General features: G+C 37.6%; 1 protein-coding gene across 1 annotated transcript in view; it reads left to right on the top strand.

Moving 5' to 3' along the window:
* Nucleotides 1–16,869, top strand: part of DYTN (dystrotelin) — a 53,025-nt gene that overhangs the window by 16,392 nt on the left and 19,764 nt on the right. The window contains 2 exon segments of the mRNA XM_061397515.1: nt 1,936–2,047; nt 3,451–3,599. Of these exon segments, the coding sequence (XP_061253499.1) occupies nt 1,936–2,047; nt 3,451–3,599 (261 nt within the window).

Here is a 16,869-nt window from a genome sequence, read left to right as displayed (position 1 = left end):
GGAGGTTTTGTAAAAATACAAAAATAGAGCTACCATATGACCCTGCAATCCCAGTCCTGAGGACATATCTGGAGAAAAACAAGTTCCAAAAGAATACACGCACCCCAGTGTTCTTTGCAACACTGTTTACAATAGCCAAGACATGGAAGCAACCTAAACATCCATTCACAGAGGAATGGATAGAGATGTTTTGTGTGCATATATATATAATGGAATATTGTTTATATAATAGAATATTATATATATAATGGAATATTGAATATATATTCCATATATAATGGAATATTACTCAGCCATTAAAAAGAATGAAATTATGCCATTTGCAACAACAACCTAGAGATTGTCATACTGAGTGAAGTAAGTCAGATAGAGGAGAAATATTGTATGACATCCCTTACATGCAGAATCTAAAAAGAAATGATACAAATGAGAATCCCATGGACAGAGGAGCCTGGCAGGCTACAGTCCATGGGGTCACAAAGAGTTGGACACAACTGAGCAACTTTCACTTTTGGGAGATACATGTACACACTGCTATATATAAAATGGATAACCAACAAGGGCCTACTATATAGCACAGGGAACTCTGCCCAATGTTATGTGGCAGCCTGGATGGGAGGGGAGTTTGGGAGAGAATGGATACATGTATGTGTATTTCTGACTCCTTATGCTGTCCACCTGAAACAATCACAACATTGTTAATTATCTATCAGTTCAGTTCAGTTCAATTCAGTCGCTCAGTTGTGTCCGACTCTTTGTGATCCCATGAATTGCAGCACGCCAGGCCTCCCTGTCCATCACCAACTCCTAGAGTTCACCCAAACTCACATGCTTCGAGTTGGTGATGCCATCCAGCCATCTCATCCTCTGTTGTCCCCTTTCTCTCCTGCCTGCAATCCCTCCCAGCATCAGAGTCTTTTCCGATGAGTCAACTCTTCGAATGAGGTGGCCAAAGTACTGGAGTTTGGGAAAAAGTATAGATCCCTGATATTTTACAAACGGTATGATCCTATTCATCCTTGAAAGTTACTAATTCTTGACTGTGTGGTCTCACCAGCAAAGCCCCCAAAAAGCACACCATTTTCCCTGAGTGCCTAGAGACGCCCTTCCTTAGCAGAATGTCTCAATGTCTCCTCTCCTCTGACAGGCGATTCAAGTAACTGTTCGTAATAGAGTCTACAGTGCTGATGTGTTAACAAACTTGGCTGTGTTTGTCACTCAATCTTGGCTGTTAGAGAAGGAAATGGCAACCCACTCCAGCAGCCTTGCCTGGAAATCCCATGGACGGAGGAGCCTGGCAGGCTACAGTCCATGGGGTCGCAAAGAGTTGGACACGACTGAGCGTCTTCCCTTGGGCTTGGACCTTGGCTGATGAGGAACTCCCGCTCTTCACTGTGTTCCTTCCTATGTACAAATTTCTAAAAAATGACACATTTATTTTAGATTCTTTTATCTATGATTTTATTTTTCCCAATACTACATAGGAACGCAGGTCCAATATCATCACATCTCACAAATTCTCAAGAGAATTTAGAATTCTAACTTTTTGGAAATCTTCCAGGTTTCTTTATGTTGGCAATTGCATTGAAATTACTCAAACACTTTGTGCAGCTACCCAAAATGTGGCCGCAAACTTCATAGTGTATCCTAAGGGTTGTTGCACACAGTCCCATGCATATAAAAGATACTTGGTATTTTTTGGTGGGAGAGAGGATAAATCAGGCCTCTTTACTATAGTTCGTTGACAAAATTATATTTATTTAATGTCATATTATAAAAATGACAAAATAAATGATAAAAAGAAGATTTAGCTGTATACTCACTCAATAGCTCAGATACCTCTTATTTATCTTAGGCTGCTCCTTCTTCTGAATAATATTTTCTTTGCTCACCTATTAATAGTGATGTAAGTCACACTTCCACTTTAATTGACAGATACCGCTGTCTGAAGTGTCTCAACTTTGACATCTGCCAAGCGTGTTTCTTATCTAGTTTTCAGGGTGAGTCCCACCAGAAGTCTCATCCCGTGGTTGAGAACTGCATCCAGGTAACGTCTAACGCAATGTACCAAACTATTCATAAGTCTTATCTGTGAGAGCTAAAGCAATGAAAAAAACGTTCCCGTCAGGAAGACCACAGATTCTACTCCTTTCATACATTACAATATTTAAGATTAAAGAAGTGGCAAGCTCAACCTTATATATCTCTCAATATACATATACTTTACACTGTAGATTTTAATAAAACGTTTTGGAGACAATAGACCAGAGTCTAATCTGAAGCCACTGACTGGGTACTATGTGCAAGAAAATATCTGAGGAGTAAGAGGGGAGAGGCATTGGAAATGGATACTGATTAAAAATTTAAAAACTCTGGTTTGGTTAAAAAAAAAAAAATGATGCAATGAGGCCTCTAGCTGCTATTGCATTTCAGGAGAAGTTTTCTTTTTTAACATGTCTTTTCCTCAGCACTAAAATTCAAGTATATTTCCCTTAGTAAAAATAAAAGAGAAAGATTACTATCTCAGTTTTGACTGGAGCCAGTATAAAACTAGATTTTATAGCTGACTTTCAAAAAAATTTTAAAGACAACTATAAATATGCAGGAAGAGAATTCAGCTCATGATAATAACAAAGAGAAATGGGATACTTTTAAGGCAGAGAACATTTAAGATTTTCCGGAAATCGCTTAGTAGAAATCAGTTTCTCCATGCGGTTGGCCTTGCTCTCAAATTCCAAATAGTAAAAGGTGTTGACTAATTACCTTTACTGTGGACAATTTTCCCTCATGATCTCTTTACCATGAATGGCCCACAAAAGTCAAGTGCCTCAATCTTGCCAAATAATTTTCAGAGGATATTGCTTTACTAAACTTCATTAACTCGGATTCTCAGGTTTATTAGTGTATGATCCTCCCGCCTGGGGAAAAATAGGTCTTATCGATGTTAGACTGACACCATGTGGTCATTTTGTTATTACACTTTAGATTTTAAGAGTTGAACATTTTAAAACTTCTCATTGTTTCCTTTTGGCTTACACGTGGGGTCCATGGATGGACTTCAGGTGGCCTGTGAATCCACTGAACTTTTATGGAAAATTAAATTTATGGACATTTTTCTGGAAATAAATTTCCAAAGAAACCCTCCAATTAGCATCCATAGACTTAGTTCTCTTTCACATCCTCTTTTAGTTTTAGAATTCCACATTCCAGAAGAGACGTTATTGTGGAAGTTAGCGGGTATTTAATTTAGAAATGGATAGTGTATGTATGTGAATAGAGAGAGAATGTGAAGAAGTTCAGATGGGATGGAAGTAAGATGATTTTTCTGTGGACATAAAAGTTAGTGAAATAATTTCAGACACTTTTATGGCAACCAGTCCACTCAAGTAAGGAAAGAAGACCACGTTAAGGCTGATCTGATGCCCTTTGTGCTGTTGGCCATTCCAGCAGATGTCAGCAAAGGATGATACAAGACTCATCCTCAGGACCCCCAGAAACAATCTGCTCCAAGGGCGCTGTAGGAGGAAAGAAGCTTCGAGAAGGCAATGGCTCCTGGGCAAGGTGAATCCAAAGGATATGGCTAACCATGCACAGGCCAGGTGAGTGGATTCCTGCAGCGTGGCAACCCGAAGCCTGGTACTGGGGTTATGCAGCCAGCCCAGGGAATCTGCAGCAGGAGAAGGGGTAAGATGCTGTTCCCCTCTAGAAACAACCTTTAATTTAAGTAGAACAAGAGACAACACTACCTTTAAGTGGCCCATCCCATCATTTAGTTATCCCAACTAAAGACCCCAGACAGACACAGATTTTTTTTTTAACCTTATAATTTTATTTTATTTTTTTTTAATTTAAATTTATTTATTTTAATTGGAGGCTAATTACTTTACAATATTGTATTGGTTCTGCCACACATCAGCAGGAGACTTTTAATATTAGAGGATTTGAATAACTTTCTCCAACATCTTTCTTTTTCATTGGTTTACTTTGGAAAGCCTAATTCAGAATTAATATTTTATTTTAAAAAAGGAAAAGAAAGACACATTCCATCACTCACAACCATATGCTGTTCACATTTCAGTATTACTAAGTCAGGAATTATGCTGTAGATACAGATTTTCATTCTTTTTTCCGTTTACATTAAATGGAGAGCATTTGTCCTGTCATTGGTGCTAGTGGTAAAGAACCTGCCGGCCAATGCGGGAGACGAAAGAGAGGTAGGTTCAATCTCTGGGTCAGGAAGATCCCCAGAAGTAGGAAATGACAACCCACTCCAGTATTCTTGCCTTGAGAACCCCATGGACAGAGGAGCCTGGTGGGCTATAGTCTATGGGGTCACAGAGTCATACAAAACTGAAGCAACTTAGCATGTAGCTTCCAAAATATCATTTCAATGACCTCACTCACATCCTTATAAAGAAGTGCCATAATTTAGAAGTAATCCCTTAACATTTTGATTCTTTTCCAATTTTGCCCCTCACTAAAATTCTGTAGTCAACATCCCTCTACATGCATTTTCCTATATGTTTAACATTTCATTAAGTAAAACAATTGCATTAAAAGTTGTGAATTTTGTTAATCCTCAAAATTCAGAATGCCAATCTGTGTTCCAAAGGGCTACTCAAAGGACACCCATCACCCTGGTAACTGAGATCGTCCATCACACACCTGAGTACCAGCCTAAAGACGACCTTTTAAAAATCATCATGACCTTAAAGTTTGAAGTCACTATTTCTTTATAATTTGAAAATTTAAATTTCAAGAAAAAGGCACTGTTTCCATGGGCTTATGATCATCAAACTTTTGGGAGGAAAACAGCCAGGATAATCCATGCACTCTTATTTTATCTATCAGAAGTGTAAAAATAGATCACTTTAATCAAATTGATATTCAATTGTTAATTTCTTCTGTAATTCTCTAAACTTTTCTCAGACATCTATCAGCATATTTCTATCTCAATCCTAGACCCTATTTCTGTGGTCACTTTATATTTTGGTGTAATTTAATATATTTTTATAGCTCTTTGAAAGGAAAAATACATATTGACTTAGAAATTAGATCCCATGCCTATACCTGTACCACATTTACCTAGCAGGTGGTTATCACTGGATCCATAAAGGCAGAGAATTTGGCTAGCTCTAATTCATCTTTTTTTTTGGCTGCACTTGGTCTTCGTTGCTTTTGCGCGGGCTTTCTCTAGGTGCGGTGAGTGGGGGGCTACTCTTCGTTGTGGTGTGAGGGGTTCTCACTGTGGTGGCTTCTCTTGCTGTGGAGCACAGGCTCTGGAGCTCTGGCTTAGTAGCTGTGGCACAGGGATTTAGCTGCTCAGTAGCATGTGGAATCTTCCTGGACAAGGGATCAAACCCATGTCCCCTGCATTGGCAGGCAGATTCTTATCCACTGCACCATCAGGGAAGTCCTGGATATCATCTTGAGGTATATCTTTAATATAGCACAAATAATTTAAATTTAAAAATAAAAGCAAAGATATCAGGTACCAATTCGTCTGCCTTCTTCAAGCCATTTATTTCACTTTTCCCTGGTAGAGTAACACTAAACTCTGACGATTAGTCAGCTGGATTTATTGCATATTTGAAATCTTCTCCAAATCCCTCCATTCTCATAGTTAGAACACCAAGATCTATGCTCTCATTTGCATTTCTTTTGGCCACAGAAGCCTGGCTGATCTTTAAAAAAAAAAAAACAAAATAAGATGGTGTTCCTCACACACTTATTTCCCCCAAACTTAGTGTAGGCCTTAAGCCCATCCATTAGCTTCCCATTGTTTTTAAGCTAAAGACTGAACATTTTAAGATGACTTAGAAAATTCCTGCATATTTGAGCCACCCTGGGGACCTCTCCAGTGCCATTCTCCCCTCCACACCTCTGTTCTCCAGTTCTGTCCCTCCCTCCTCACCACAGGACTAAGCTGTATCCCCCAGTCTCAATACTTAAAACCTTTACTTTAAAGAATTGGTATCTTTAGACCACCTCTCTGTATGGCTGGACTCCTTACCTCTTAAATACTAGCAAAAGGTCTATTCAGATGTCATCACATCCTTAAGGCCCTGCCTGACTACCTATTTATCATTTTAGCCCCTGTTCCCACTGTGGCATTCCCAAACCTCCTCCCTTGTTTTATTTCTCTTCAAAAGTATTTTATCAGCATCTGACATTCTATGTATTTCACTTTTTTCTTTTTTTGCTTTAATGGAAACTCGGGGGAGGGAATTTTTATTGTTTCCAGTTGTATTTCCAGAATTTACAACAGCATCTCAATATGATAAATGCTCAATAAATGTTTGCTGAATAACTGATGGACTGAATAATAAAATGGGTGGATGCATGATAGAGGAACTGATGGATGGTTGGATTGATAACATGGGTCTCTTAGAATGGAGTATGAAGTGTCACGAGGAGTAATTAATTATCCGGTGTTGGAAGACGTTAGTGACGTTTAAACCTGGGACAGAAAGACAAAGAAATCTTGTCCTTAGCCAGCTCCGTGAGTGGCCTTGGGGACTTTGTTTTTTTCACCTGATGATAGAGATAACTTGTTCTTCCTTCTCCCAGAGTCGTGTTTGTGGAAATAAGATGAAGAAAGGGAATTGTAAGTGCTATGCCAAGCTAGGACTTGCCAACATCCATTGGATCATAGAAAAAGGAGGAGAATTCCAGAAAAACATCTACTTCTGCTTCATTGACTAGGCTAAAGACTTTGACTGTCTGGATCACAACAAACTGTGGAAAATTCTTAAAGAGATAGGGATACCGGACCACCTTACCTGCCTTCTGAGAAACCTGCATGCAGATCAAGAAGCCAACAGTTAGGACCAGACTTGGAACAGCAGACTGGTTCAAAATTGGAAAAGGGCTGTATACATCTGTATACAACTGTATACATCAAGGCTGTACATTGTCACCCTGCTTAGTTAGCTTATATGCAGAGTACATCATGAGAAGTGCCAGACTGATGAAGCGCAAGCTAAGATTGCCCGAAGAAATATCAATAACCTCAGATATGCAGATGAAACCATCCTTATGGCAGAAAGTGAAGAGGAACTGAAGACCCTCTTGATAAACATGAAAAAGCAGAGTGAAAAAGCTGGATTAAAACTCAGCATTCAAAAAATGAAGATCATAGCATCCAGTCCCATCACTTCATGGCAAATAGATGGGGAAACAATGGAATCAGTGACAGATTTTATTTTCTTGGGCTCCAAAATCACTGCAGATGGTGACTGCAGCTATGAAGTTGAAAGACACTTGCTTCTTGGGAAAAAAAAAAAAAAACTATGACAAACCTAGACAGAATATTAAATGCAGAGACATTACTTTGCTGAAAAAGGTCCATCTAGTCAAAGCTATGGTTTTTCCAGTAGTCATGTATGGATGTGAGAGTTGGACCATGAAGAAAGTTGAATGCCGAGGAATTGATGCTTTCGAGCTGTGGTGTTGGAGAAGACTCTTGAGGGTCCCTTGGACTGCAAGGAGATCCAACCAGTCCATCCTAAAGGAAATCAGTCCTGAATATTCATTGGAAGGATTGATGCTGAAGCTGAAGTTGCAATACTTTGACCACCTTATGCGAAGAGCTGGTTCATTAGAAAAAACTCTGATGCTGGAAAAGATTGAAGGAAGGAGGAGAAGGGGATGATAGAGGACAAGATGGTTGGATGGCATCAGTGACTCGATGGACATGAGTTTGAGCCAGCTCTGGGAGTTGGTAAAGGACAGGGAAGCCTGGCGTGTTGCAGTCCATGGGGTTTCAGAGTCAGACATGATGGAGCAACTGAACAGCAATATGCAGAGCTAAAGGTTCTTAAAATGTCAATGTGTTATATTCTGTTCACCAGAAAGTACCAGCCTCTTAAACACATAAGTGAAGTGTACCACAGAGTAATCACTTATTTTCTTATACTCTTATTGGATTCTGTAAAAATAAGTGTACTATGTCATAAATGATTGTATTTGTCTGTTCATTAGATGTAAATTCTCTGTGAGCAGGGAGTTCTCTGTTTTGTTTTGTTTTTTAAGTCTTTTTTGTCTGCAATAACTCAAGATGGTAAGATGCTTTAAATAGTTTTTGAATAAGGGAAAGAAATTAAATGCAGTTGTATAAAATGAAATATGCCTGACCTTAAACTAGTCTACGCTATGCTCTTTTAGCTATGTTGGTAATAAACACACATCTGCACTTACCCTTAGTATCTGACCTGGACAGGATGACCTGGGAGATTTTCTGTAGTCATTCCTGAACTTCTTTACATTCTCATTTCTAGATTATCAGGAGGGATAGGAATGGACGTTTTGTTCCTCTTGTTGGTTAATTAGCTCTATATCAACTAAGCAGTTGAAAGAGAGAGGGCACAGAGAAAAAGCTGAACTACTTTGTTCTTATTTTTTTTAATTAGATTGAATAACTGACAACATTTTCTAACAAGATTCTCCTCAATGTCACACCTGATGGTTAAAAATTATTAAACCTCTCATAAAATTCTACTTTTATAGCAGGCTCTCCATTCAGTGTAATAGATCTGAAGTACCAATGTATGAGCGTACAACTGAACCAGTAGAAACACCAGCCACAGAGACCTTCAAACAAATGCCTCAAAGACTATCTCGGGCTCAGCAAACCAATGGCAGCAACCCACATCACCAGGTGAGACCAAAGAGGAAAAGAACAACCAAAGCACAATTAATCTGGACTGGCATTGATGTGGTGAACTGCCATGGGCCATTCCTTAATTTGGGGAATATTTTCAAGGTGCTAATATGATCAAGGAAAAATCTAGGAGCGTATTTCTTTTTTGAAGCTCATTACAAGCTGTTTTTATTGTCATTTGAGCTTCAAAATTATCAACACAGCTAAGAACTAGGTCAGTAGGTTTTCCTTCTTCTAATCCACCATTAGGAACATATTTCTTAAAATAGCTTATATCCAGTCATAAAGTGCTACATATTTATTGTAAAGTTTGGAAAATTCAGAGACAAGCAAAGAGCATAATTAAAATTGCAATCAATCTCTAACTATTGTTAATATTTTTGGTTTGTTATTTTCTCTGCAAATATTTCAAATATAGTTTACATCATACTGCAAAATGTATTGATTATGTAGTTCTATAACTGTAAGTTATATTGTGGGTGTTTTCTCATTGCTGTTACAATTCTTTAAGAACATCTTAATGGTTGTATACTTTTTACTTAAATGTAAAAATTCAATATTTATCTAACCCATCCTCTGTTGTTGGATATTTGGGTTATTTCTAACTTTTGCTATAATTTCAAAATTTACTACTGAAATCTTTGTAACTTGATCTTTGTACATGGCTCCCCGCTTATTTCATGAGTGTATATTTTGTAAAGTGGGAACTAAATGAGAAGTGGGAACATTTTAAAGATTCTTCATACAAAATTGCTATTTAGAAAGGATATACCAAATTACACTCCTAGTGAGTTCAAGTAACTCTCTGAATCTTTGTTAATATTGACTATTAACATTTTAAATTTTGTTAAGTTTAGGAGGAGGATATAGTTTATTTGCCATAATTTCTATTTCTCTGATTAAGGGTGAAATGAAACTTCCTTTTCCCCACATAGTTTAGAAGGTAGTTATATTTCCTTTCTGTTGGTGTCTGCTGCTCATTTGTACTGATGCATCAGCTTGATTTATTAATGGATTTTAACTTTTTAAATGTTAAATTTAACTGTGCAGAACCTTTTTTTATATTTTCTTTAATCTTATTTATAAAGTGACTTCTTATATAGACATTTTTAATTCTTATGAAAGTGCTCTCAATCTTAACATTCCTGACTTTTTACACAGCTTTATACTAGGAAAGTTTTTACCATTAAGAAATCAAATGACTTTTTAGGTGTATTTGTTTTAACACTATTTGATTGTTTTTTAACATTTAAAGTTTAAATATACCTGGCTGTTATTTTGATACATGTTAAAAAGTGAGGGTATTCCCTTACTCTTACTTTGCATTTAAATAACCAGTTTTCTCTCACTTCAAATGAATCTTTTCCTTTTTTAAATTCTATGTAGTGGTTTCTTTAGTATATATTATAATTTTCACCATTTTAAAGAATGTGTTTTATTGCCATCTATTTGGCTCAATTGCTTTTAATTTTATTTTTAACACAAGAATATTTTTTAATCATTCTAGCTTTATGATACCATTAGCATATTATAGAACAAAGTTTTTCTTTTTCTTCAATTCAAAATGTATTCATTATGATCTTTCACACCATCAATTTAACTCACATGGGATAATTCACAAAGTAACCCAAAGTTGATAGTTTTCATTTTTGTTTGCTTGTTTTTCCTACTGAGATAAAATTGATATAACATTACATTAGTTGCAGATGTACAACATAATAATTCAATGTATGTACAACTGTGAAATGCTCACCATTATTCTAGTGAATGACCTCCACCACACATAGTTACAAAGTTTTTCTTTCAATAAGAATATTTAAGATCAACTCTCTTAGCAACTTTTGAATATACAACTAACTATGTTACTAACTATAGTCACCATGCTGTATCAGAGCTAATTTATTTTTTAACTGGAAGTTTGCATCTTCGGATCACCTTCATCCATTTTGTCTGCCTCTGACACCCTGCTTCAGCAATCACTGGTCTATTTTTGTATCTATGTGCTCAGTTTTTCGGTTTGGGGTGTTTTTTGCTGGGTTTTTTTTTTTTTTTTTTTTTTAAGACTCCACATACCAGTTAGATCATGCAGTATTACTGTTCCTCTGTCTAAACTATTTCAAATAACATAATACCTTCAAGGTCCATCAATGTTATTGCAAGTGGCAAAATTTCCTCCTTCTTATGGTTCATTTATATATTTTATATATACACAGATAGATACAGATACATCACATTTTCCTTACCTGTTCATCCATCAGTGGACATTTAGGTTGCGTCCATGCCTTGGCTATTGTAAACAATGCTGCAGTGAGCATGGGTGTGAGAATATCTTTTACAGTTACTGTTCTTGTTTCCTTTGGATAAATATTCAGAAATGGACTGTATGGATCATATATTAGTTCTATCTCTGATTTTTTGAGGAATCTCCAAACTGTTTTCCATAGTGGCAGCATCAATCTACATTCCCATCAATAGTGAACAATGGTTTCCTTTTCACCAACACTTGTTACTTCTTGTGTTTTTGATAGGAGAAGGTGATGGCACCCCACTCCAGTACTCTTGCCTGGAAAATCCCATGGACGGAGGAGCCTGGTGGGCTGCAGTCCATGGGGTCGCTGAGAGTCGGACACGACTGAAGCGACTTAGCAGCAGCAGTAGCAGCAGTTCTAATAGGGATGAAGTGATATTCCATGTGGTTTTAATTTGCAAGTTCCTGATGAGTGTCTTCTCATGTTCCTGTTGGCCATTTGTATGTCTTCTTTGGAAAACTGTCTATTCGTAGAAATTCTGTTCATTTTAAAAATTAGGTTATTTGTAGTTTTTGTTAGTGTGCTAGGTCGTGTGTGTGTGTGTGTGTGTGTGTGTCTATCTATGTGTCTGTGTGTCTGTTGACATTTTTTCTTTGACCTTTGTGTTAGTTCAAACTGCTGTCTTTGTTTTCAGTGGTCCCAAGGCATCTAGAATGAAAAAGTAGGAAGTCAAGAAATACCTGGAGTAACAGACAAATTCGGCCTTGGAGTACAAAACGAAGCAGGGCAAAGGCTAACAGAGTTTTGCCAAGAGAACGCACTGGTCATAGCAAACACCCTCTTTCAACAACACAAGAGAAGACTCTACACATGGACATCACCAGATGGTCAATACTGAAATCATTTTGATTATAATTCTTTGAAGCCAAAGATGGAGAAGCACTATACAGGCATCAGAAACAAGACTGGGAGCTGACTATGGCTTAGATCATGAATTCCTTATTGCCAAATTCAGACTTAAATTGAAGAAAGTAGGGAAAACCACTAGACCATTCAGGTATGACCTAAATCAAACCCCTGATGATTATACAGTGGAAGTGACAAATAGATTCAAGGGATTAGATCTGATAGACAGAGTGCCTGAAGAACTATGGATGGGGGTTCATGACATTGTACAGGAGGCAGGGATCAAGACCATCCCCAAGAAAAAGAAATGCAAAAAGGCAAAATGGTTGTCTGAGGAGGCCTTACAAACAGGTATGAAAAGAAGAGAAGCGAAAGGCAAAGGAGAAAAGGAAAGATATACCCATTTGAATGCAGAGTTCCAAAGAGTAGCAAGGAGAGATAAGAAAGCCTTCCTCAGTGATCAATGCAAAGAAATAGAGGAAAACAATAGAATGGGAAAGACTAGAGATCTCTTCAAGAAAATGAGATATACCAAGGGAACATTTCATGCAAAGATGGGCACAATAAAGGACAGAAGTGGTATGGATCTAACAGAAGCAGAAGATATTAAGAAGAGGTGGCAAGAATACACAGAGGAACTATACTAAAAAGATCTTTATGACCCAGATAATCATGATGATCACTCACCTAGAGCCAGACATCCTAGAATGCGAAGTCAAGTGGGCCTTAGGAAGCATCACTATGAACAAAGCTAGTGGAGGTGATGGAATTCCAGTTGAGCTATTTCAAATCCTAAGAGATGATGGTGTGAAAGTGCTGCACTCAATATGCCAGCAAATTTGGAAAACTCAGCAGTGGCCACAGGACTGGAAAAGATCAGTTTTCATTCCAATCCCAAAGAAAGGCAAAGCCAAAGAATGCTCAAACTACTGCACAATTGCACTCATCTCACATGCTAGCAAAGTAATGCTCTAAGTTCTCCAAGCCAGGCTTCAACAGTAGGTGAACCGTGAACTTCCAGATGTTCAAGCTGGATTTAGAAAAGGCAGAGGAACCAGAGATCAAATTGCCAGCATCCGTTGGATCATGGAAAAAGCAAGAGAGTTCCAGAAAAACATCTACTTCTGCTTTATTGACTATGCCAAAATCTTTGACTGTGTGGATCACAACAAACTGTGGAAAATTCTTCAAGAGGTGGGAATATCAGACCACCTGATCTGCCTCTTGAGAAATCTGTATGCAGGTCAGGAAGCAACAGTTAGAACTGGACATAGAACAACAGACTGGTTCCAAATTGGGAAAGGAGTATGTCAAGGCTGTATATTGTCACCCTGCTTATTTAACTTATATGCAGAGTACATTAAGAGAAATGCTAGACCAGATGAAGCACAAGCTGGAATGAAGATTGCCGGGAGAAATATCAATAATCTCAGACATGCAGATGACACCACCCTTATGGCAGAAAGTGAAGGCAAACTGAAGAGCCTCTTGATGAAACTAAAAGAGGAGAGTGAAAAAGGTGGCTTAAAACTCAACATTCAGAAAACGAAGATCATGGCATCCGGTCCTATCACTTCATGGCAAATAGATGGGGAAACAGTGGAAACAGTGGCTGACTTTATTTTTTTGAGCTCCAAAATCACTGCAGATGGTGACTGCAGCCATGAAATTAAAAGATGCTTACTCCTTGGAAGGAAAATTATGACCAAGCTAGACAGCATATTAAAAAGCAGAGACATTACTTTGTCAACAAAGGTCCATCTAGTCAAAGCTATGGTTTTTCCAGTAGTCATGTATGGATGTGAGAGGTGGACTATAAAGAAAGCTGAGTGCCAAAGAATTGATGCTTTTGAACTGTGGTGTTGGAGAAGACTCTTGAGAGTCCCTTGGACTGCAAGGAGATCCAACCAGTCTATCCTAAAGGAAATCAGTCCTGAATCCCCATTGGAAGGACTGATGCTGAAGCTGAAATTCCAGTACTTTGGCCACCTTATGAGAAGAACTGACTCACTGGACAAGACCCTGATGCTGGGAAAGACTGAAGATAGGAGGAGAAGGGAATGACAGAGGATGAAGGATGGCATCACTGACTCAATGGACATGTGTTTGAGTAAACTCTGGGAGTTGGTGATGGACAGGGTGGCCTGGCATGCTGCAGTCCATGACATCACAAAGAGTCGGACAGGACTGAGAGACTGAACTGAAGGCATCTGGAGTGTGATGAGACAGGTTAGACAGAAGCCACTGCGTTAGACAGAAAAAATCAGAATAGTGGACTATGGTCCAGACCTTTCCTTTCTTCTCCAGGCAGAAGCTGAATTGTTCTTGTATTGTTGTTCAATCAGTGTATCTTGATGGGAGGGAGGATCCAGGGCTTCCTTTTCCACCATCTTGATGGCATCACTCTTATTTTTAAAGTGGTGATGTTGTTCAGTCACTCAGTCATGTCTGACTCTTTGCAACCCCACAGACTGCAACATGCCAGGCTTCCCTGTCCTTCACCACCTCTCAGAGCTTGCTCAAACTCATGTCCATTGAGTCAGTACTGTTATTAAACAACTATTCTTCTAGGAAAACTTTAAAATCATTTGTAAGGTGCCAGATTAGTCTGTTAGTATTTCATTTAGGCTTGCATTAAACCTATATGTTGTTGTGGGAATATCTGTCATCTTTGTGGTATTTAGGTCTCTACTTTTTTCAGCTCTCTTTCTAGCTCTCAGTAAAAGGTTATATGTAGCTTACTTCTTATCATTCTGTGTCTCTCCTTGGGGACACCCTGGGTATCACACATTTGTTGCTATTGTGAATAAAGGTTTTTCTAATTTTACCTTTTTTGTAATTAGATCGATTATGGTTATGGATTTCTGAATCATTATCTTGTAAAGAAAAGCCTTTATAAACCCTTAGTAATTTTAAATATTGGTTTAGCTTGAACCTCTTGCTTCTAGGTAGGCAATCAAAAGGTTTGTTTCAGTCTCTTTCTTTCTAGTATCTAAACCTCTCATTTCTCTTTCATGTCTTCAGTCCTGAGAGGCTCCGGATCTTTTACAACAAAATTGAGTACTGCAAGAAATGATGAGGCTTGTATCATTGATCTTAAGTTGGATCAGCTTTAATAGGGCTTTTTTCTAGCATTTCTTCATTAAATACTATGGTGTTAGTTGTCTGTTTGAGATTCTTTATAGTATGGGGAAAGTCATTTTCTTTTTCTTTTTTAAGAAGTTTTTTGGGGGGATGCAGTCAGAATTGATTTTGAATTTATTTGTTTTATATTCCGTGTTTTCTCTTCTTGGAAGCACTGCACCAATAGTGTCCCTGATAGTAAATATTCCTGGGATTGTGGGGACTAAAAGCTAAACTTGTTCATAGTGAATTATTCTCTAACTACACTTTAGATTTTATTTGCTCATTTTTTATTTAGAACTGCATTATTTATGAATCAGAATAGTCTCTCTTTCTCACTCAATATGATTTTTGTTGGTTTTGAGCATTTGAGATTTGGTAGCTACACATGTGGCTGCAGTCCATGGGGTCACTAGGAGTTGGACACGACTGAGCGACTTCACTTTCACTTTTCACTTTCATGCATTGGAGAAGGAAATGGCAACCCACTCCAGTGTTCTTGCCTGGAGAATCCCAGGGACAGGGGAGCCTGGTGGGCTTCCGTCTATGGGGTCGAACAGAGTCAGACACGACTGAAGTGACTTAGCAGCAGCAGCAGCAGCTACACATAAGCAACTACTTATTATTCATCTTAACAATTTATCTAACATAAGGACCATTTATTTCTTTAGACCAAGTTCAAGAGTAAAAGCTTAGGACATGGGAAACTTTATAATATTTAGATAAAATTTTCAGTTCACAGTTTAAGAGTTAAATAGACAAAGTTCAAGAAAGCCCTAGGACATTGGAATCTTTATAATATTAGATAAATTTTTCTGTTTCTTCAGGCTTAATAATCTCTTCATACTTCTTCATACTTTCTTCAGTTAACTTTGATAATTTAATTTTCTTGAAAAAATTATCTGCTTCACGATTTTCAATTTTAATTAAGAAAGATATTTTAAACTTATCATTTCATTCACTTTTCAAATCTTCAAATTTCTTTTAATTCAACTCAAATATTCTCAGCTTTTACCCCAAGAGAATAAAGTGGCATTTGTATCAGAAGGATCAAACTAAATATGTAAGGAATACATAACTGTATATATAAGAAATACAAAACTGCATATCTATCTTTGGCCTATTTAATACACTTAATTGCATAGCTTTTCCTGAAGATGATAGATCAGGTTAATCTGATGTTCACAAGGATCAAGTACATCATAACTTTTCTATCCATTAAGAACTATGAATTAATGGCAACAGTGGTACATGCAATTAATTACAGTATAATTTGTATTGCCCGTTTGCAGCATTTTTAGAAGACTGCATAGTGACATCCTTAAGGAGATACAAACCTATCCTCATTTACATGTAGCTGAGGAACATGAATTTTCTCTTACCTGTTGTCCCCTAAAGAGTGGTCAGTTCCAACCCCAACACATGCTATCTGTGATGTACAACTGTCTTGCTCACTGTCTCAGTAAAGTTTAAATTTGAGAGGACTCTGCCTATTCAATTTTGATATCTTTAAATTACTCCAGTGTCCATAGATAATAAGTCTCCTCCCAAAACTTCAAAATAAAGCTTACATACAGACAAGGCTTTCTTCTGCCCACAATTCCTTAGTTTGACAACTCAGTATTCTAAGATTCTGTGTATTATAATTTAAAAGTCGGGGAAGGGGGAAAATTAGTTCATCTGTACATAAAGAAAATGTTCAGGAATTTTCAAAGGGAAGAGTTGAGAGAGGAAAGTGAAAGAAACATAAGAGAGAGGAAACTTAAAAAAGCAAAATCCCAGTGAAATACTTTTCATCAAAGGGATTAGAAATGCGTCCTGTTTTTTTAAGCGTACACTCTGCAACTACTTTATCGTGTTTTCAATCAGTTGTTGATGTGCCCTCCCGTGTGTAACTCCACTTCTAGGCGTTCCTTTCATCATCGTAAT

The sequence above is a fragment of the Bos javanicus genome, chromosome 2 (assembly GCF_032452875.1).
Source record: "Bos javanicus breed banteng chromosome 2, ARS-OSU_banteng_1.0, whole genome shotgun sequence".
NCBI lineage: Eukaryota > Metazoa > Chordata > Mammalia > Artiodactyla > Bovidae > Bos > Bos javanicus.
This window is presented reverse-complemented; position numbering and strand designations above follow the sequence as displayed.